Raw genomic sequence first — 22,212 nt, 5'->3', positions numbered from 1 at the left:
TTATTTGTTGTCCTGCTTTTAAACATAGGACAGTTGTGATCATGTTTTGCTAACTGCTAATCATAAACCTATATAAGTGTATAAAAACACACTCCAATATGAGTGATAAAGAGTAAAGGTACTTGCTTTATTCTTTCTTCCTGTGCACTGGCCAGCGAGTGCAGTACTGTTTGATTTCCTGCATGGTTTTCATGTGAATGTACTCTTTTTCTTCACCCCACCTGATTATGCAAGAGCAGTATTCCCTTAGACTTGCCAGCATGTGTGAAACAGAGTGTTCAGATGTTCACTGCTTCTACTTGCTGTGCTGGAAAAAAAAAAATCTATGAATGTGATGTGTCACTTAAACATAGCTGTGTAAAATTCTATGTAGCTTGTAGCAGAAATGCCAAGTCATGTCTTGAAGCAGTGATTGAGCACCTGATGGGAAGGTAGGGCCAACCCAGATGTTTGCAATGCATCTGAGTGACCAGAAGGGGTGGAGCCAGGATCCACCCATTCAAGGACCTCATTTAAGAATTGGCAGGGGGAGGCAAAGGTGTCTTTTTGGAGGTCCTTGCTTATCTGAGGCCTTCTGAAGATAAACAGTTTCTTTTCTTTAGTTCTGTGCCTATAGCTGTTGTGTTGAGCTGTTGAGCAAGTCCTCGCTTGCTGTAGCTTAGGACTTTGCTGCTCTGCTGTCATTGCTGTGTTTTCTGCTATGTTACAAACTTAAGCATAGCTGTGTGAAATTGTGTGTGTGTGTCCAAATGTTTGTCTAATGGAACAGCTTAGCCTGGGCTTATAGTAGTCAGCCTTGGCGTGCTGACTACAGCAGACTTTTGTCTAAGAACAGATGATAAAGATCTCCTTAGTGAGTGGAAAGAAACACCATCCAAGTAAGTTCTCTCCATTCTCTGTCTGATTCTTGCACATTCCTGAAAAAAATAAGATGAGTGACTGCTACGAATGTGGTAAACAACTAATAAAATACTAGAAAGAACTAGTGGCACATTTCTACACAGTTAAGAGCATCCTCTTAGAAGATACAGATGTTTTGTTTATGGATAGCCTTTCTCAGGCAACTAATGAGAAAATGGAAAAAAGGGTTGAAGGACTGGGGATAGGGAAAAAAATCTTAGAGGTAGGAGTGACCAAAGAAACTGGAGCTCGTTCATTTAGAAATGAGCTAAGTGGCAGTATGATTAAATCATAGTAGGCCTTACAGTACTTCTTGGGTTTTGGTTTTTTTACTTAATCCTAAATTCAGAATGCATCACACGCACAGTTTTTACACCTGATTGTTTCTTCCTAGAGGAAAGCCTAAGGTTTCAGACCTTAAATTTGAGACTTAAGGTGCTGGTCCTCATTTGTCCTTTTTTTCCAACTTGGTCATTTCTATCATGATTAAGAATGATACTAGGACATGTAAGGTAGAGCCAATTTTAAGGCAACTTCTTTTTGGAAATGCATGTAATTTAAGATGGCTCATACTGAAGGAATTATCTAGCCTCTGTTTTACTGCATTATGCCATTCTCTGGCTTCATCACAGATACAAAATATGACCCACTGAATATATATTACATAGAATCACAGAAATGCTTGGGTTGAAAGATCCTCTAGTTCCAGTGCCTCTGGTGTGGGAAGAGTTGCTAACCACTAGATCAGGTTTTCCAGGGCCCCATTTTTTAGTCAACTTAATTATTATTTTTAATTATTATTTCACTCTTCAGAGACTGTTATTTATTCAGTAGGCCTTTACAGGAGCACAACTGGGCAGTGTCATGTGCTACTTGTATCAGATATTGTTAACAAATTGTTGGTAAATGCAAGGTATCAAAGCTATTTTTTTAAAAAATGAAAATTGCTGGCTCATTTTGCCCAAAACAATTTTGGCTCTGAGGGAAAAAAGTGACACTTCCGTACATCTCATGTGTTCTTTATTTCCAGATGGCCTCTTCTTAGAACTCGTACATCTGTTAATCTTGTGCTTTACTCATGTTGAGTCAGTTTTTGTAATCTATTTAAATGGTTGTGAATGTCTCCCAAACTCTGGGATAAAGCTAATTTCCTATTTATGTTCATCTGCAAAAAGATCATGAAAGAAGCTACACAGGAATATATGAGAGGAAAAAAAAAAACATGTAATCCACACTCTGTGCAAGTTTTAGGAGTTTACCACCTGCTGAGCATGCAAAGGAACAAAATGAACAGTGCTTCTGAGTTTTCTGTTTTCAAACATAATATTAATAGCTTCAGTGAGTGCTTCCTAGTTGTAATGTTTTGGGATTTTATGAACTCTTCTTCCATTCTTCTTTTCTATCACCATCGTGATTATCATATTTTTATTTCTGGGTGTTGTCTTTATCTCCTCATTAACAATTGCACGTTTAAATTATTCCATTCATTTATCTTCCTTCTTTTCTATCATGTCTCTCCAAAACCCATGCTTTCATGTTCAGGAAACTTACTTATTTGCAAATATTTTCTTTTCAAGCATAATTTCTGTTGAGAAGACAAATACTTAAGGCTTAGAAGTAAATACATTCATTTTTCCTGCAATTTTATGCCTGCGCTTTCATAGCTAGAACACAAGTATGTATTTGGATGAGAGTGGTAGTAATGCTTCATTTAGAAAAAGTTAGCCAAGACCAAATTTTTAGCTGTACTTCATACCTGCTCTTTCAGCTGCACTACTACTGATGCTCTCCAGTGACCAGTGTTCAGTTCCTTGACTCTTTTAGAAATTGTTGAATGAGAGAAAACAGGAAGGAAAAAAAAATCCAGTGGATCATAAAATATTTCAAATTTTAATGTTTAATTCTGAAAATTTTGACAGAAACATCTCTCCTGAAAATAGTCTTAAGACTTGAAAAGCTGCAGTCCAGTCCCTGGATCTGCTTTAATTGTATGCTCCAGAAAAAATTTACCCTCAGCAGACTGAGGATATAAAATCATGGATTCTGGTGCACTGTTGGTTTTAGGGACCATCGTAATTTTTTTCACCTCTCACTGTTCCAGAGGTGACAATTACCTCTCTTCCCCACACAGGATGTCAATGTTGTTGCTGTTTGACTTGTACCCTCTCTCTGCCTGTGCTCAAGGACTGTTTGTCTCTGGCTAATTTGGTGACATGAAAGAAAAGAGTTGTGTGCAGGCTGCCCTCAGCAGGAGGATATTTATTTCAGTAGTAAGATTAGACATGCACTGCTAAATCTTGATGGGCTATTATTGTCTTAAAAGTCTTTGAAGGCTCAGGGGAGACCTCATTGCAGTCTACAACTTCTTGAAGGGAGGTTGTGATGAGGAGGGGTTTGGCCTCTTCTTCCAGGCAACAAACAGGACCTGAGGAAATGCCTGCAAGTTGTACAAGGCTTAGATTAGACATAAGGAAAAATTTATTCTCCCTGAGAGTGGTCAGGCACTAGGATGGCCTGCCCAAGGAGGTGGTGGAGTTGCTGTCCTTGGCAGTGTTCAAGAGGTGTCTGGATGAGGAGCTACAAGATATGGTTTAGTAGCTTGTGGTAGCAATGGCAATGGGAGGACGGTTGGACTAGTTGATCTTGTAGGTCCTTTTCGACCTTGTGGTTCTATGATTCTATACTTATATTACTAATGAGGTTATGAATCACGGTGTTTAGCTCTTCAACACCTAGATGTGGAGATGACAAGATCAAGCTTGTTCAATGCGTGACCAGGAAGGCAGGGCTAGGGATAAGGAGTGCTGCATGAGTAAATCTGTGTTGGCGTGAGTAGTGGGCTGAGTGGATTGCCAAAATCACCAGAAAACATATGAGACCAATAGCAATTCTTGCTCCTAGCTGCTCCATTGGGCAGGTTCCAGGTCTGGCACTGCAAAAGTCATTCAGAAACAGCATTTCCCTTCTCAACACCAACTTAAAAATCACAAAATACATCTGGCCACAGTAGCTCATTCAGGGGCCTGATGAATGTTACTTCTAGGAATATGTAGGTCTGTGCAAGCTCTCAAATTTGTTGCCCTGGGATGCTTCACCATCCTGGGCTCTTAGCTTTAGTGAGTTTAGTCCAGTAAGGACACTACAGGATCAGAAGAATGCTTTCATTTCAGCAGATGTCACAGAGCTTGAAGGGACAATTTAATAACAGATCTGCTGATGTGTTCTTTCACAGTAATGTACTGTGTTTATATAAAAATTACAGCTTCAACTGCCTTAGTCATCCTACTGCTATGGAGGTATTTCTGCAGGCGTTTATTTAAATAGTTTACCTTATATCACATATATAACTAAATAATCCTCAAGTGACTGAGTTACTTAATTTCTGGAAAAAGTATTGACATTCAGTTTGGAACTGATGTGAGTATGTAGGCTATGGGCATTTCAAAAGACAACTACTTCTGTATGTCAAGATGACCTAGATAGAGAGTGGTCCAGATTACTCTCCAATGGAGAAAAAGTGAAGCAGAACCCAGAAAAGGTTTTGGCACACTGAAAAAACCATGAGCTAATGTAATTGTTGTGTTGTTGTTGGTTGGTTTTTTTGTTTGTTTTTTGTTTTTTGTTTTTTTTTGTAGGCATGAAATGGAAAATCATGAAATAAATGCTGTTTATTTATTTCTCTGCTTGCCATACTTCATGCACTTTGCAGACATAAATCTGAATAAATGAAGGGGTGGTTGTAGTATAGACCTGTCCCTGACTGAGAGAGCAGTTACAAATGTTCTGAACTCTTCTTTTGTGGAGTAACGAGGGAAGCTAAAGACATGAATGAGATGTGTTAGCTGTGGATCTCAATGTATGAGGAATGGAAGAATTTCAATACCAGCATGTGCCTACATCCACAGCAGAACAATAAAATTGTCAGTAATAATGTAAAGAAAATTTGAATAAATACTAGTGCTCCCTAGCTAGAAAGGAACTTAATATGTTCATAATATAGCAAAGATAACTACTTTATATCAACCAAGAAAAAATAAAACACATTTAACAGCTCCTTTCAAGAGTAGACAAATGAATTCCAGTGCTACAATGACAGGGGAAGTCCAATGTGTTTAAAATAAATCTAATGTTGAATAATATTTTATGATTATGCGAGGATTATTGTTGTGCACTTCTTATTTTGACCACAAATAAAGGACTGATGGCTTAAAAAGGCATCAACTCCAGGAAAAAAAAAAAAAAGATTGTACATTTATGGAAGTCATTTTTGTAATGAGATGAAATGTGGTTATGTTGTATAACGAAGTGTGCAAAAGTAGGAAAGAAACCAATGCTAGGCTTTTAAAAATGAAGCACACAGAAGAAGGCAGTGTGCAGAAGAAACAAGGAAGGTGTTCTTGTATGTGGCAGTGGTGAGACTAATGCCTCTGAAATATTTGGTCTAGTTCTGCTTTTCATCATTTGAAATGCATTTTAAAATACTGACTTTTTGGGAAAAAAGGTCACATATTAGAAGAAAAGTAGCTGGATTCAGTGATGTCACAAAAAAAAAAAAAATAAAAATAAAACAAAGGACTGAAGAAAAAACCACAAACTTGCACAACTTTTAGCAATAATGAAATGTATTTCAAATACTCTGTGCCAGACTGAACTACTTCAGTTTCTATTCCACTCTCTGTTCTCATTACTTTTTATCAGAATTCAAGTCTTACATTTCCTATTCCCCGCCTGCCTGCCTGTCTTTCAGGGATAATTGCTGTTGCAGACATGCTTGCCCATAGCTCGGAGCTGGGCAGAGTTGTTGTACAACTAGTGTTTACTCAAGCATCACATTTACAATTGGTGAAGGAAATTACTTCAAAAAAATATTTAAAAAAAAAAAAAAAAAAAAAGATTGGAGTAAAATATGTGGTTTGATCTAAGTGAACGTAATTAACTTTCTTGTTGATTGAAATGATGGTAAAGGACAGACTGTATTTTGCATCTCTTGAAGTAAAATAATTACATGAGTGGGAATCTGAGAATCATGCTCCAAAGAAGTCAGTTTATTTTCCTTTTAGAAAGAGCATCTCGAGCATCTCATCCGTACAACCACTGATATCTTTTCTAATCACCACCTATTGCAATGTCACCAAAATGTGATGGAAGGTAAAGTTTGGCTGGTTGCTCACACTCACTCAGATTTCACAAGTTCTTGTTCTTATGGTGGGTCACACCACAAACTGTGCTGGCACATGTAGAAAGTATGTGATGAGGTAAAAATAAAGTAAGAGGGAGTACAGAGATTTGCTTTAGTAAAGCTATAGTTTTAACTGTATCTTAGGAATAGCTGCCGTTCAGACACCCGGTGTTTTAAAGGGGCCTCAAGTATGAAGAAGTTAATTGTCTAGTTAACTCTTATGGCATGTTATCTTGATGGCAAAGAAGTGACTTGATGTGGTCCAGAGAAGAACATCAGCTTATAGCTCACTTTTCATGCCATAAATCAGCCCGTCATTTCTACAAAACAGATTTCTGAAAGACTGGTTGTTTTGTTTCTTTATGGCATTGTATCAGATTAAGAAATATAAAATGTTTTATTATTCTATTGATTTACCTTTTTTTGCCCTCAGTTTAACTCTTTAGTTTTAGCCATAATTAAAATATATATATATATTCAATAGATGCTTCTTTTGGTTTATTTTTTATTGCTGTTTTAAGTTAACATTTGTAAAAGTGAAATAAATGTACTGGTATTTGTATAATTCCTCAGTATTCTTAAGGAGTACTCCTCTCTGCCACATTGCAGAATTGAGTAGTACAACAGAGACAGTATTTCAGTGTCTTTTGGTGCTACCTAAAGCTCCACTAAAAACCTTGGAGTGTTTTCCCCCTAAGCTCACTGCAATTTTAAAGTCTTGAGGGGTTTAAGCTACTTGAAATGCTGTCGTTTCTTGTCACATTGTTATGAAGCAGTGTGTTGCTCAGGAGCCAAGAACCAAGCAGTAGCTGTGGTTGTGGTTGCACTTTTGATGCATGGGTAATAAATAGGTGCTGTCATTGTCATGGGTTACACTAGGGATTTCATAGAAGATTCTTGCTGATGTGTTTATTGTTGATTATGTCTCTGAGGACAGGTTTATTTGTTAAATAACAGGTGGAATAAATAGCCAATTTCAATTTTTTTTTATTCTTGTATCTGGATGTTTAACGTAAGTCTTGAGTTTATGAACAATAAACAGGACAATGTCAGAACATAAATTTTTATTTAGAAAGTTTTATGCCTTTTAATAACACATTCGACTTTTAAACTTCTTAACATTCAGTAAACTTTAGTGAAGGTGATTGAATATTATTGCAGATAAAGACAACTTCTACATGAATTGTTCCGTGTCTCTGCCATCGCTATCATCCATATATTTATTTTTCAATCATTCAATTTTTATAAAAATATAATTTGTTCTTTGTATTCTATAAATTTTTGAATTTATTCAGAACATTCAGACCTTATCTACCTTGATAGTTTCAAAATGAGTCAATGAGGATCTACATATTTTTCTCTAGTCAGTAGATACAGATGAAATATGGCTCTCCAGTTGGATAATGGCAATGTGGGTGGTATTACAAGAAGCAAGGATGACACAGCAAACCAGTTGCACTAAGAATACAGAAACATCCATGAGCTGGTATATTATATTGTCAATAATACATGGTAGTCTTAGATAACAGTCATCATGGATGACAGCATTAATTCCTGCTGGTTGCTATCTAGAAAGAGCAGTCCAATAGTGTACAGTTTACAGTATCATAATCTTGTAATGAAAGCATAAGCAGAGATAAAGTAAAAGGCAGGAAAATTTATCAAAAAATAACTTATCCAAAACAGGAAAAAAATTAACTATAGAATCCTCCGTCTCAGGCTTCAGAACCAGAACTTAGTGTGAGACTGGGTTGACAGTAGATACCTGCAACAAGTGATACTTGCACAGCACATTTTACAAGACTTTTCTTTAATATTTTCTACTGTTGCGTATTTAAATCAAGTATTTTGGTTATGTTCAAACATCTCCAGGGACATTAAATACTACTCCAAACTAAGGGAGATCTGGATAAGTCTGCTGAAATGCACACACAAACTGCTTGCTAATATTTTACGTTGCCTCCCTGAGCTGTTTTAATAGTCTCTGGATAAACCTTATTTTTGACCAAACTTCAGTAGGAGCAGTTCTTGCGCCCTTCTGTGGCTGTTGAGAGAATCTATATCACCGACGTTCATTTGTCTTGCTCTCTTTCTGTCATAGACTGAAATTTTTGGCTTTTAATTCTTAGCACAAGGTAGATTATACTTACTATAGGATGTCTTCCTGAATTTACTGAAAGGGAACAGTGTTCTGTGATTAGCAGGGAACGTGGGATGCATGTTCTGCAGAGAGTACCACACATGTAGGTATAGTTCCTTGCAGGGGACTGAACAATCTTTCCACTATTAAAATTCAAATTGAGTTCATATCAGTAGGATGATACAATCACTTTGTATCAGTGTTTTGATCAGATTTCATAACAAGGGTAAAAACTGTTTTTTTTTAACTGCATTCTTCTTTAAACTGAAGATGGTTGTGTTTTGAATCCTTAGTGACCAGAAGTAATCTAAAAAGGGACTTGCACAGATAGTAGCCTCTGATGCTTACCATTTGGTTTCTTTTATAATGATGTCTGCTAAAAAAATAAATTAATGGAGATTATAATAATTATCCAAACTAGGAGTTGAATAAAACTCCAGTCTACAATGACCACACTCAGCACTCCACTGCAAGTTTAGGATATTAAAAATATTTCTGAAATTAATGAAAACTTGCTCTTTCATACTCCATCACAAAATAGCCAAAGTGGGGACAAAAATTTAAAAGATATTTTGTCAGAAAGATGGGGTGAAGGATGGGAGTAATTTGCTAGGCATATGTGAGGAGGCTTCCGCATTGTGTGACCATTGACTATTATTTTGAAGTATATCAACATGTAGCATCATGAAGGGTAGCACGTTATGTCTTAAACACATTACATTTATCAAGACTACTTGGACATGAACTTGGTATAGTATAAAATGCTTTTAGTATCCACAATCATTGATATAAATAAATTATAGAGCCTTTCGGAGATCCATATGAGGAATGAAATGTAAATCCTTTTTTGAGATGATCCTTGATAACTCTTAGGTATCCTAGACAAATACAGTCATCAGTTACTGGCTCCATTTCTGACCTTGAACAGTGAGTGATAACAATGGTCAACTTTGTAAAGCCATTTGAAATTTGTCGATGAAAGCTTTAAGATATTAATAAATTTCTTCAGTCTGGGTTGAATCTGCTGTTCTCAATATTTAACCCTTTCTTGGGTAATTTTAATAGTGAATGGAAAACAATTGCAGTTCTAATTAAACTACATTTTTTTTTAAGATTTATAAAACATTTAAGTCATTTATTTATTTTATTTAGGGTCAAGTTGTTTTCAGGAATGGAGAGAGGATGGGAACCATCAAATTTACGCAGTTCCAAGGTAGGTCACAAACAATTTTATTTTCATTACAATTATGCATGCAGTTTCAGGCTTAATGAATCAATTGCATTTATTGTAGAACAATTTAAATATGTACAATTATTTTAAATGCTGTATTTTGAACCCTCAGTGGTCTGACATATTTCCAAGTATTTTCCTAGAAGAAAATTCACACGCATACAGAAACTATTGATCTATAACAGCCAGATGCTGGAAAAAACTGTACTGATCAGCTAAGCACCTGGTCATTAATGCAGTTGTTTTTGGAAACTGAATCTGAAGAGGCCTTTTGCTATTAGAGAAGTTTATTTAGAGAGATTTTTGGCTATTAAGCTCTTTAAAGTTCACATTTGTGCTCTCTGAAGGCTTGCTTTTGAAATTCAGCAACTGATTCCCAAAGGTTGTTTCAGAAGGCACTCCCTCAGCAAGTAAAGGACAGAAACCATCAGCCCCATTCCTTGGAGGCAACACTCCCTGCAGTGTGACACGTCAAGCCTGCTGTGTCCATTCAGCCTGAGCTGCTCTGCAGGGAGTGGTCCCAGCTGTAGAGACCCCAAATGCAGACTCTCTTTGCAGAAACCAGCAGTTGTCAAGCTGGGAATAGGAGCTTGCTTTGTCAAGCTTTCAATCAAAATACTGATTTATAGAAGACGTCATAGTTGCTTATACAGTTTATAGAATGCAGTTAATGTTTTTGTTCCTAGTCTGATCCAGTGATGAAACTGGAGAAGAGTGCATTTGTGTGATCTCGTGAGAGCAGGAGGAAGAGGGAGCTGGCAGATAGCTTTCAGTACACGAGAAAGAGACGTGCACTTTCTTCAGGAGATCACTTTAAACATAATTCTGCTGACCAAACTGCAAAGGCTCATCCTTTGAGTAGAAATTGTCTGCTGTATAGGCATTATTATTAATGAACAGCAATGCACTTGAGGGGATTTGTTACTCATGGTAATTTACAGCAGCAATCTTATGGGTTGCTTTTGTCTTCACATCTATAACTGATGCTATTAACTCGTGTTCCCTGAAGCATTTCTGTCCACTAAATTTTTGCAGGCCTCATCTCATGATAATGTAATCTAGAAATTATTGCTCAACACTAATGATAAATATTTATTGCTTCCTCTTCCGCCTCTTCCTCCCATTATTTCGTAGTAGTATTGTTTACAGCAACATGAAAGAATCATGAGTAAATATTGCAAGGAGATTTTACAAGAGGTGTTCACTCCTCAGAAGTCTGAAGGAAGCCCTGTGCATCCTGCCTAAGGCAGCTGCACTCTGCTAGTGCACTTGAAAGGGGGGAAGTTTGGCACCTTCCCTCTGTGCATTAATGATGTGATGTGGAATCATGGGAAGGTGAACAAGCACCTTTGGAAGTAACCTGCAGGAGCAATTGAAGTTCTGGATAGCTAATTTTAAACAGATTTTTATTATCGTCCTTTCAAATGTGAGTTTTTAGTGTTTCTCAGTCTTGCAAGAGCTGCTATTTAACACCAATGGTCTTACAACCAGTTGAAATACTCTTTGGTCAATAAGAACATAGGAGACAGCTGTCCATTTTATACTTCCTTGCTGTTACATAATGGCTGTTTCAGAATTGATTCAGGCCCAAACCCAGGATTTTGGTCATCAACCAAACATTTCCCATCAACCTGCAGGAAAAAGCCTGTTTGTTTTCATTATAACCTACACAACATATGGAGAAGATCAGAAAGATGGACTAGGTTATTTCTCATGCAAGCTATAGTCCAAAGGCACATCTGAAGTCTGTCTTTCGTTCTCACTAATTCTGGAAAAGAGAAGACTATACTAAAAAAAAAGTAAGAAATTCAGGTATAAGGATCAGTAGTTGAAAGTATTCTTTTTATCTTTTTTAATATAAATTATACTCCATCTGTTAAAAGATTTTTCTCTTCTTCTTTCATGATTACCGTGGCAATGCTATAAAAAATTATTCATTTCCTTAAAAAAAAAAAAGTAATCTTAAAACATTGGTTAGAAAGCTTTCCAAAACATTCACATTAACATTTCATAAATCATGGGCTAATGGGGAAGTTCCAAATAGTGGAAATAAGCTAATTAAGTCCAATACTGAGATTGGTAAATGGGCTTTTCCTTTGTAATTATAGCTGTTAGGTGCTATCAGGCTTGAGACAGACAAGTATTTCAGTCATTAACGTTTTTTATGAACTGTAATACAAATCATTGTGTTTTCTAGGAAAAAAAAAAGACTGCATCAATGATATATTACAAATTCTTTTAATGAAATTCATGGTAATTATGAATATCACATATATTAAGTGCATTAGTAGCTTATTACCTTAACATAGATGGAAATCATCAGTATTAGTGTTCTGTACCTCTGCAGTCATTTCTTCATCTATAAGAGTTTATAATTTTATGAATGTTTTGAATGAAAGGATGCAAATATCACCAATAAATCATTGTAGAGAAAGAAGATGGGTAAATAGGTAGTCATATATGAGAAGTAAGATTCCATGGCCAAAAATGTTGTTCCTTATTTGTCTGGTCAGAAGAACAGCTCCCAGTCTATGTTGGACTCAAGGTTTTTACTTTCTGTTTCCTATTGTATCAGACAGACCATGCCTGACAATTCTGACAAGAACTAAAAAGGCAAAATGATACAAAAATGAGAAAAACGGCAGTGAGCAACACACTTTCCACAGATATAGAGGACAGTGCTCAAACTGAATCTACTTGGATGTTTTACTGGAAAATGAAAGCCTTTCAAGTTGCAAACTGCTAATCAAATTATTGCAAAGGAAAGTTGTCCAGGACTCCTTATCGCAAAATCTTTGCTGGGAACATTTGTGCTAATGAGATTATTTCACAGAATCACAGAATGGCCTGTGTTGGAAGGGACCTCAAGGATCATGAATCTCCAACTCCTCTCACCATAGGCAGGGCCACCAGCTTCCCCATTTAATGCTAGATCAGGATGCCCAGGGCCCCATCCAACCTGGCCTTGAACACCTCCAGGGACGGGGCATCTACAACCTCTCTGGGCAGCCTGTTCCAGTACCTCACCACTCTCATAAGAACTTCCCCCTGACATCTAACCTAAATCTTCCCTCTGTCAACTTAAAATCATTTCCCTTTGTCCTGCTGTTATCTACCCTTTGAAAGAGTTGAAGATTTGTGAACATTTTGGATATGGAAAAGCAGACAATGATGCAAGGGAAAACCAGAGCGTGATAGCTCAGAGCGTAACTGCAGTATGTATGACATGCTGTAATAAGATTTTGAATCACTGCCTTAATTTTGAAGGTAGTAGCTTTTCCCAAATTCACACTAGACATGTCCCATTTTCAGCCTCTGTTAGGTTTGCAAGCAAAGAGATTGTGCCAAGGGTAGTTGGGACCAAACTACTTACTAATGCATAGATTGTGACTGTCACCCAGAAATGTTATATTATACTGCAGAGGGCACAGAGCACATGTAACTGCATTTTATTCTCCTACCACACTGGCAAATAAAGAGCAGTCTGCCAGTCTAGCTGAAATATCCAAGAAATGTTTGATGTTGGCATCTTTCCAAATGAAGAGGTTTTGTCCACTGATGCTATTAAAGCAATATTCTCATTGTCAAACATGTAGCTGAAGTAGATGGCCAAAATCTTCTGGCTAGTGCAAGCAGAAAGAGGATCCTGGCAACTGTTGCTGTGCACACATTGTGGAAACCTAAAAGACTTTGGTGCTAGAATACATTGAAAAGGAAAAGTAAAGCTGAATTGTAAACAAGTAGGATTGAAATGTGTGTAGATCATACGTATGTAGCTTTCTTCTATTATTTAAAATTCTGTCTGACAGACTTGGACTACTTTTGGTTCTTGCTTAAATAATAATTCATATAAATAATGTGATTAACTGCCTTTCAATATTTTTACATTTATCAATTCTCTTGTATATTTCCTTCAGAACCATTCTGTGGATTTTCTTTCTGTGAACAATGCTGAAAGTAGACACCAGATATTCAGCAGACACCAAATATTTAATTACAACATTGAAAAATCAGATTTGAAATATCATTTCAAATATCCATAGTCCCTGGTGTCAGATATCCAGAATCTGGGATTCAAATTTTTCTGCCTCAGAAGCATATCACCAAAGTGAAAGTAAAATCTCCTTATGAATACTTTTTTTTCTTTCCAGATTTTAAGTGTACCTTTGAATAATCAGGTATAGACTTTGGGGAAAATTAAATAGAGACAGTATTCCATTTGCTTAACAAAATGTGAATATACTGTGTGTGTATTCAGAATGTGAAATATAAATACTTGCTGATTTCATGTAACAAACAATAAGGGTGTATAATTTTTCTTTTTCCCCTGGGCAGTAAGTATAGCTGGATTCTTCTGGAGTTTATAGCTCTCACTGATGATGCCAGCACATAAACCTTGTTCAGTTGTAGGTGAGAGGTGGTAAAGTTATAGTGTCTGCTGGGATTCTCCCAGTGGAATTTTATAATGAAGAGCTTTTGACCAAAATTTCCTATTGAGACCTAGTTCCAGGGTGGTAGGCAACATTATCATAGTGCTAGGAAAAATGAAGATCACTATGTGAGTTAAACCTATCACACATAAATGACGTGATCAAGAAATACTTTGAAAAGGCACAGTGAAAATGGGTTTGTTCACTGTGTAGGTGACCAACAGCAGTTGTGAATTATATGCTGTAGACATTGAAACTAAACGTAGTACAGAAGCACTATTAATCCAGAGATTCACATAAAGCGATTGAAAAAACTAAATTGCATTTCAGATTTACTAGTCCTCCTTTTTGTGATTTAATCATGGTCCTGTTTTATTCTGTCATTTTATGTGCTAGTTTAATTCCAAGTCATAGCTGGTCATACAGGCACTGTATCGACCTCCAGTTCTCTGAGATGAAGATTTTGTGTTTTCTGTAAAAACAAAGTTTTCATACATCATCGCTGGAATCTTGTAGAGAAATTAATGAAGAATAATTCTGTAAATGTGATAATAGAAAATGAGCGTATGAAATTAATAGATTTAGGAGGAGATAGATTTTTTATTTTTCTATATGTCTGATCTTAAGTAACACTGCAACAGCACATTGTAATTTTCTGACTTGAATGATGTTACTTAAGAACTGGTTGGCTCCTCTCGGCCAAGGGGCTGTGATCAACAGTTCTATTGCCCCCATTTCAAAAGAAGACATGATAAGTTCAAGAAATAGTAGCTTTCAATTTCTTTTCTTCCAGTGGCAATATAGACCCTTTGTCATCACTGTTAGCTGACAGAGTAAGCTTATATTTCAGAATTCCCCCTTGAAGACTCTGGGAGTCAAATAATCACAGATACTTTTGGATTTAGAAAAAAGCATCCAAAAAAAAGCCTACTTGGACTCTAATTTCTCCTTGCTCCTTGGGAGTAAGGGGCTAAGTCATATTTATTTTATTCTTGAGTTATTGGCTAAGAAGATGAGACGCAAGGGAGAATATGAGTATGAACTGTTGAGGAAAATGCTTTCTTTGTTATCTTTATCTGGAATGCGTGTACATTCTTTTTCTTAAATGATTATGAAGTGAAGGGGATGAATGTGTAAAGATCTGATTTCACCACAGATGATTTAATGTGCAGAGTTTTAAACTACTGCCAGAATCAAAAATGCATCAAATTAATTTCGATGTTGTAAATAAATTGCTCGCGCAAAGGAGTTGGGAACTGTGATTTAGAACAAAATGATACTGTATATGATCCCTGACTACTAACACAAATCTGTCTGTTACCTCTGTCTCTTCAGCATAATCCTCCTCACTTTCTCTAATGCCTTAATATGTAGTGGACATATTCTCTCCTCCTTGAGCTGCTTTCTGCACATCCAGTTCAGGTACTTGTTTGGCCTTGAAGGACCACACTCAATCTTTGCAGGTTAATCTCTTGTGTAGGAATATCTGTATGTAATAAACAATTTCCTTGTATTGTACCAGAGTTGGGTCTTTTCTGGTGTTAGTAGGTAGGCTCAGAACGCCCCAGTGACATCAGAAGCACTGTCACAGCCTTCCTGTCCATGGCTGGAACACTGGGAATCAGGTTAGGTCTATTAGGAAGGGATAGTTTGAAGGAGAAGGAAAAGTATAATACCCTCAGAAAGTGATCTCCTAGAAGTGATATTACACAACTGTACATGTCCATCTATAATGAGTGGATTGGATAGCTTATCCCTAGAAAGTATGTATTCTTGTATACCATAAAATCATGGTAGATCCTTGCCCCATTTTAAAGTATACTATAGCTCCAAAATTGGTAATGCAGATCCCCTGCTCTTGGCATTTAAAAAGGTTGGGTAATTTGTAAACCTGGTAAGATGAATAGGTACACGTTCTGCCTTGAATTGTGTTAGAAGGGAAAGCTGAGAGCACCGATGGAAGCAGATTCCTGAGTGCTTTCTGTTTGTACTCCTTGTCCTGAATATAAGGAAGAACAAAGTGTCTGGTGTACATAGGTCAATCAATTTAACCTTTTTTACAAAGATGCTTTAGCAGTCCACTCAGGAAGTGGAGTGAATTGTGAGAATGTGGAATTCAAACAAGTTTTTGAATAAAAAGCAGGTGTTTCTTGCATTTAAAAAGAGAAAATAAGCAGAGGCTTCCCATTCTAAGTAATAGAAACTAAGCTAACTCTGGCAGTTCAAAAGGTCAGCGCAGAATGTTTTATAACCTGACTTTGTTAATGTGACATTTGGAGCATGGTTGTGTTGGTGTGATGTGACAGCAGGCAAATGCTGTGTTGCGTTAGTAAATTGTAGAAGTCTGGATAAAAAGGAGAAACTTGTTTACACTTCTAGTCTATGCTTCCCCTCAAAAGGGAGAGACTATGAAAAACCCCCAAAGAAAGAATCAAAAAGGTCAGTAAATACAGAATGAATCACAGAATGGCTAGGGTTGGAAGGGATCTCAAGGACCATGAATCTCCAACCCCCCTGCCACATGCAGGGCAATACATAAGGGTTGCTTTTTTTTTCAGTTCAAAGAGAGCACAATTTTTGAAAAAATCATTTGTGACTTTTCACACCTTTAAAAAGTTAAGTTGGATTTAGGTTTGCAATTGTATACAGAAGCTATAGATCACCAAAAGCTGTTTAACTGCTCATATCTGAGTTTGATAAATTCAGCTGACATTCTAAGCGATAACCTGCAGCCAAACGCTAGATTGTTTTCCTGTGTGTGTTACAGGTTCAATTTTCAGCACTGTGTGCCTATTTTAATCACTGAAAGCCTCCCAAGACTATTACAGCTTGGGGCCAGTTGATGATGTACTGTGAGGGCTAAAATTATTGGTGCAGGTAACTTAGACTGTGGGCTGGCTGTGAAATCAGTGGGGTTTATAGAAACGTGTGGTCTAGGAAGTAATCCCAGATTGCAGTTACAAATCTGTACGTGTGCCCTATGGATACAGAGTGCTTTGCTGATGCCTTGGAATAAAGAATCATTGAATCATAAAATCGCAGAATGGCTTAGGGTGGGAGGGCCCTCAAAGCCCACCAGCTCCATCCCTGTCCATGTGCAGGGCTGCCCCTCGTGAGCTCAGCTGCCCAGGGCCCCATCCAACCTGGCCTTGAGTGCCTTCAGGGATGCGGCACCACAGCTTCTCTGGGCAACTGTGCCAGTGCCTCACCACTCTCTCAGTAAAGATTTTTTTTCCTAACATCTCACCTGATTTTCTTCTCTTTCAGATTAAAATAATTCCCCTTTGCCCTATCACTATCAGATCGTGCAAAAAATTGGTTCCCCTTCTGCTTGTAAGCTCCCTTCATATACTTGATCAGCAGATTAGAAGAATATTCCATCCCTCCTCTGGGCTTAAATTAGACTTTTGCTCTTGTTTTCCCTTCTTGATTCATATTTTAGTAATATTTGTAACCGGAATATTTTTATTAACTGTCTCAGATCTATCTTAATGTATGAAAGAATCTGACCAAATGTTAGAAATATTCAAGGTAAAATTTGAAGGGGAAAGCCAACTGAGTCACAAGACTTAAATCTCTAAATCAGTTAGATATTTTGAAAATGTCTACAAAAGGGATTTTCCCCCAGTGGAGCTAATCCTACTGCTAGATGTTATGTAAAATGAAACAGCAGCAAAAAAGTGTCTTTCTCAGCTTTGTGTTTGAAGACTGAGCAGTTCTCTGAGCTGTTCTCACCTTAGACATTTGCTGTGGCCATCAAAGGAGATTATCTTAACAGAATAATGGGAATGTTTTGGGTTGTTTTGGTTTTTTTTGCTCTTTTACTCAATTAAAAAAAAAAAGAAAATTAGTCTAGGTGCAATGTGAAGTTCCCCAGGTCTGCCTAGTGAAGTTTTGCGTTGATGTGAGATCTTAATAAGAAGAAAAAATTATCTTCAGTGGTCTGTCAGGTTCAATTTATCTGTGGAAATTGACCTGGGGCTCTCTGATTTAGCAAAATCTTGGCTGCTTTGCATGGACAGAGAAGAAGGGGAAAAAAAATTCAAGCGTATTTTTGCTACCTACAAATGTACCCATATAAAGCAGTTCAATCTGTGTTCCTGGTAGGAAATCATATTCCACAAGGCGCATGGGCAGAGGTATTGGAAGGATAACTTCAGCTTTTGCAGTTCACATGTGTGCTTCCTTGTGCCAGGAAGCAGATACTTGCAGAAATGTATGTTGCCCCTTTACAGCAGCTTCTGCCACTTATGTGCTCTTGGCATGCATTAAAATTGTTTGTTTGAGCTCCTAAATGTTCAGTGTTTTTCTGAGCTCCATATTACTGTGGATTGCTGATCCAAAGAATGGAGAGAGCTGGTTTCTTGAGCCCTACCAGTATCTCTTGCTTCTTGCTTTTTACTCACTGATGTGAAGACTCTTTAGTCTTTAGAACAGGTGTCAAAGTGGCTCAGCAGCATCCTTTATTGCAGCATAATTAATTTCATGACTATCTGTGATTTACACTCATTCAGGCAGTGTTCATTCCAGGTGGCATTTATTCTCATCTTTTGGAATGAATTTAGGGTGGAATATTATAAAATGCTTTATTTAAGACTAGATATGTTCCATTTATTTGCTTTCCTTTCATCACCTTCAGTTTGCAACCAGTATTAAAAACAAGCAAAAAAGAGAGAATGGGGAGTCAGTGAGAGAAAAGTGACATTTTCATGCCATAAACTAAGCACTTGGAAGTCAACAGTTACGGGATTTAAGGTTAAATCTCACAAAAAAAAAAGTCTCCCTTCCGTTCTTAAAAGTTTAAGGTAACTAATGCTGAAAATCTCTGGCAGTTTAAAAGTTATAATTAGCCAATGTAATTTCATTCAGGATCCAGATGAGAAGACTGGAATATTTGATGCTGACAGAGACCCGGTTTTAACTAACTTGGTGAAAGATTAGGTCATGGAGTGGCTTTGAGTCACCTTGTATTAAGGAAATGAACTTCTGTTCCTGAGCTATATTGCCCAGGATGGAGATAGAAAAGCAGAGCTGAAATGTTACACCAATTCAGTCAAATCGTTTGCTATGTAGCATTCACAAGTAGTTTCCTGACTAATATAAATCCAGGAAGGCTGAATAGAATTAGTGGTCTAGACATGAACACTACACATTTGTCAGAGAGGAAACTCAGAGTATTCTTTCATATTCAATTTTGTTATTATCCTCCCACAGCAGACACCTGTGGGGCTGCAAGAATACCAGGCCTTATAAAGCAGGTTCAACTCTGCCTTTGGTAAAAATTATTGATTTCACAGTAACTTTGCAATTGGCTAAATTTGTGTTAGAGTAGCACTGTACATACACTGTTGTCACAAGTCTGTCACTATTATACATGTGTTTTTCAGTCTCTGTAGAGGGCCAGTAGCAATGATGGTCCCCGAAAAAATTGTAAAACTCCTTCTTGCTCTGATGAGAATGTTTTTCTACGTGTTCCCTTTTGTCAGATGGTACAAATGTGCTATAAATTACCCATATCTGACATTTCTGGACTACTCAAGAAATTGCCACTGGTTGTCTAAACAAAAAGAAGTGGGTACCCCATAGAGGTCTAAAATTAGAGGAAAAACTGCTTTATATACACAGTAGATTAAATGTTAGCAAAACAATTGTGTAACAATGTGTGGTAGTCAGGAAGTACAAGCAGCTGAAAGGAAATTTATTCCCCCACACTGGTTGTTTTCAGGGCAAGCTAGCCTTTTATCTACCAAATATGATCTCAAATATGATAATTAATCCTTTTGGGGTGGCCAAGAACAAACAAAGTTGAACAATAGATGTTTTCTCTTTTCATCTGGAATGATTCTGTAAATTGTGCAGTTGTGTGGAAATCAATAGCTGATCTGCTGGATGGATAAATCCCAATCAACAGATAAACTATAAATGCAGCTACATCACATGGAATTGGGTCAAACTGCATTGGAAGTGGGTCAAGCCTTTAGGAATCCTACTGTTGATTTTAATGAGTGCACAAGGTTTTAAGACCAGCTTACTGGTTTTAATCAGCACTAGCTTATAGTATGATGAATTACTGCTGTATGTGTAAATACTTTAATTAAGCAGTGCTTTATGAAGACAGTCTAGTTGTACTGTTGTAAACTCTGAGCCTGACCCTGCAAAGTTCTGAGTAGGTCCTGAAATGCTACATTGATCAGGCATTCAGGACTGGAAGGTCATGCCTAACTAATCTTGTGGCCTTCTATGATGGAGTGATGGCATTGGTGGACGAAGGGAAGGCGACCGATGTCATTTACCTGGACCTGAGCAAGGCCTTTGACATGGTCCCCCACCACATCCTCATCTCCAAATTGGAGGGAAGTGGATTTGATGGGTGGACGACCCGATGGATAAGCAATTGGTTGAAAGGCCGCAGACAGAGGGTGGTGGTCAATGGCTCTATGTCCAGGTGGAGGCCGGTAACAAGTGGTGTCCCCCAAGGGTCTGTCTTGGGACCGGTGCTCTTTAACATCTTTATTAATGACATCGATGAGGGAATTGAGTGCACCCTCAGCAAGTTTGCTGACGACACCAAGCTGAGTGGTGCGGTTGATACGGTGGAAGGAAGGGATGCCATTCAGAGGGACCTCGACAGGCTGGAGGGCTGGGCTCGGGTGAACCTGATGAGGTTCAACACGGCAAAGTGCAGGGTTTTGCATTGGGGCCGGAAGAACCCCAGGCACCTGTACAGGCTGGGAGGAGTGGTCCTTGAGAGCAGCTCGGCAGAGAAGGACCTGGGGGTCCTGATGGACGAGAGACTGAATATGAGCCAGCAGTGCGCTCTGGCAGCTCGAAAGGCAAATGGGATCCTGGGCTCCATCAGGAGAGGGGTGGCCAGCAGGGACAGGGAGGTGATTGTCCCTCTCTACTCGGCTCTTGTGAGGCCCCACCTGGAGTACTGTGTCCAGGTGTGGAGCCCTCAGTACAAGAAAGACATTGAGATTTTGGAAAGGGTCCAGAGGAGGGCGACTAAGATGATCAGGGGGCTGGAGCACCTCCCCTATGAGGACAGGCTGAGGGAGTTGGGCTTGTTCAGCCTGGAGAAGAGAAGGCTGCGGGGTGACCTCATTGCAGCCTATCAATACCTGAAGGGAACCTACACCCAGGAGGGGAGTAAACTCTTCAAAAGGGCTGACAACAGCAGGACTAGGGGAAATGGTTTTAAGTTGAAGGAGGGAAGATTTAGGTTAGATGTTAGGGGGAAGTTCTTTACTAGGAGAGTGGTTAGGCCCTGGAACGGGCTGCCCAGGGAGGTTGTGGATGCCCCGTCCTTGGACGTGTTTAAGGCCAGGTTGGACGGGGTCCTGGGCAACCTGATCTGAATGTGTATGTTTGGTGGCCCTGCTAGGCAGGGGGTTTGGAATTACATGATCCTTGGGGTCCCTTCCAACCCGGGTGATTCTGTGATTCTGTGATTCTGTGACTGACTTCCAGCTCCTCAAATAATCAAACCTACAATCTGACAGATAATGTGAGAGACCTAATTTTGCATGTCTTAAATATTCATCTGAGGCTATTTCTATTTTTAATTTTTAAGATATTGTTTTACAGCCTACTTTGATCTCATTGTATGCAGCCAAAACCCTGAACTATTTTTAGTGGTAACTATCCAATTATAAAAAATATGCTCTTGAGGCATATGTAATACAAATCCTTATTTCCTTGAAGAAATACTAAAATATTCCAAGCATGTCAAAGCCTGCTGCATTGCACACTTCTTGAGATACAAATAAAAAAATATGTATAGAGTTTAGTGTTTGCAGAAGTGGCTGCATAGTACATCCAGTGAATCATAACTCTGTTTCAAATTCATTTTTGTTTTTTCCCAAGCTGTCTGTACTTAACAGGCAAAGAAGATATTCTAAGTTTGGACAAAAAAAAAAAAATTCTTTTCTTCAATAACTGAATATTATGGAGTCCACTGAAAAATACTTGAATTGTTTTATCCCTTATGTGGGTTTTAGAATGTAGATCCTCAGGGCCATTTCTCAGACGCTTACCTGATCCTCAACTCACAGTGTGTCTATATTTACACCTGGAGCTTTTCTGCTATGTGTAAATAACTGAATGATTCATTTACCACAAAGAAAGCACAAAATGACGGTCCAGAAGCTGAAGTATTCATCTACGGGTGAAAGATGTTTTCAGATCTCTCACACACATTGTTCTGGAGGATTGAAATGCTTTTTGCTGTGTCTTGGAGGAGTGATACACTGACATTCAGCTCAGGGCTGAATGGAGATGGCAACAATTCCTCTTAGTTGTCACCAAAAAGTACTGGGTAGGTTCTAAGCTG

General features: G+C 38.1%; 1 protein-coding gene across 1 annotated transcript in view; it reads left to right on the top strand.

Annotated features, from left to right (window-relative positions):
* Positions 1–22,212, top strand: part of GABBR2 (gamma-aminobutyric acid type B receptor subunit 2) — a 451,814-nt gene that overhangs the window by 256,390 nt on the left and 173,212 nt on the right. The window contains exon 8 of the mRNA XM_048940847.1: positions 9,372–9,432. Within this exon, the coding sequence (XP_048796804.1) occupies positions 9,372–9,432 (61 nt within the window). The remainder of the gene's footprint in view (positions 1–9,371; positions 9,433–22,212) is intronic.

Source organism: Lagopus muta, chromosome 3 (assembly GCF_023343835.1).
Source record: "Lagopus muta isolate bLagMut1 chromosome 3, bLagMut1 primary, whole genome shotgun sequence".
Classification (NCBI taxonomy): Eukaryota; Metazoa; Chordata; class Aves; order Galliformes; family Phasianidae; genus Lagopus; species Lagopus muta.
Note: the sequence above shows the minus strand (reverse complement) of the source record. Positions and strands in the feature narration are given on the sequence as shown.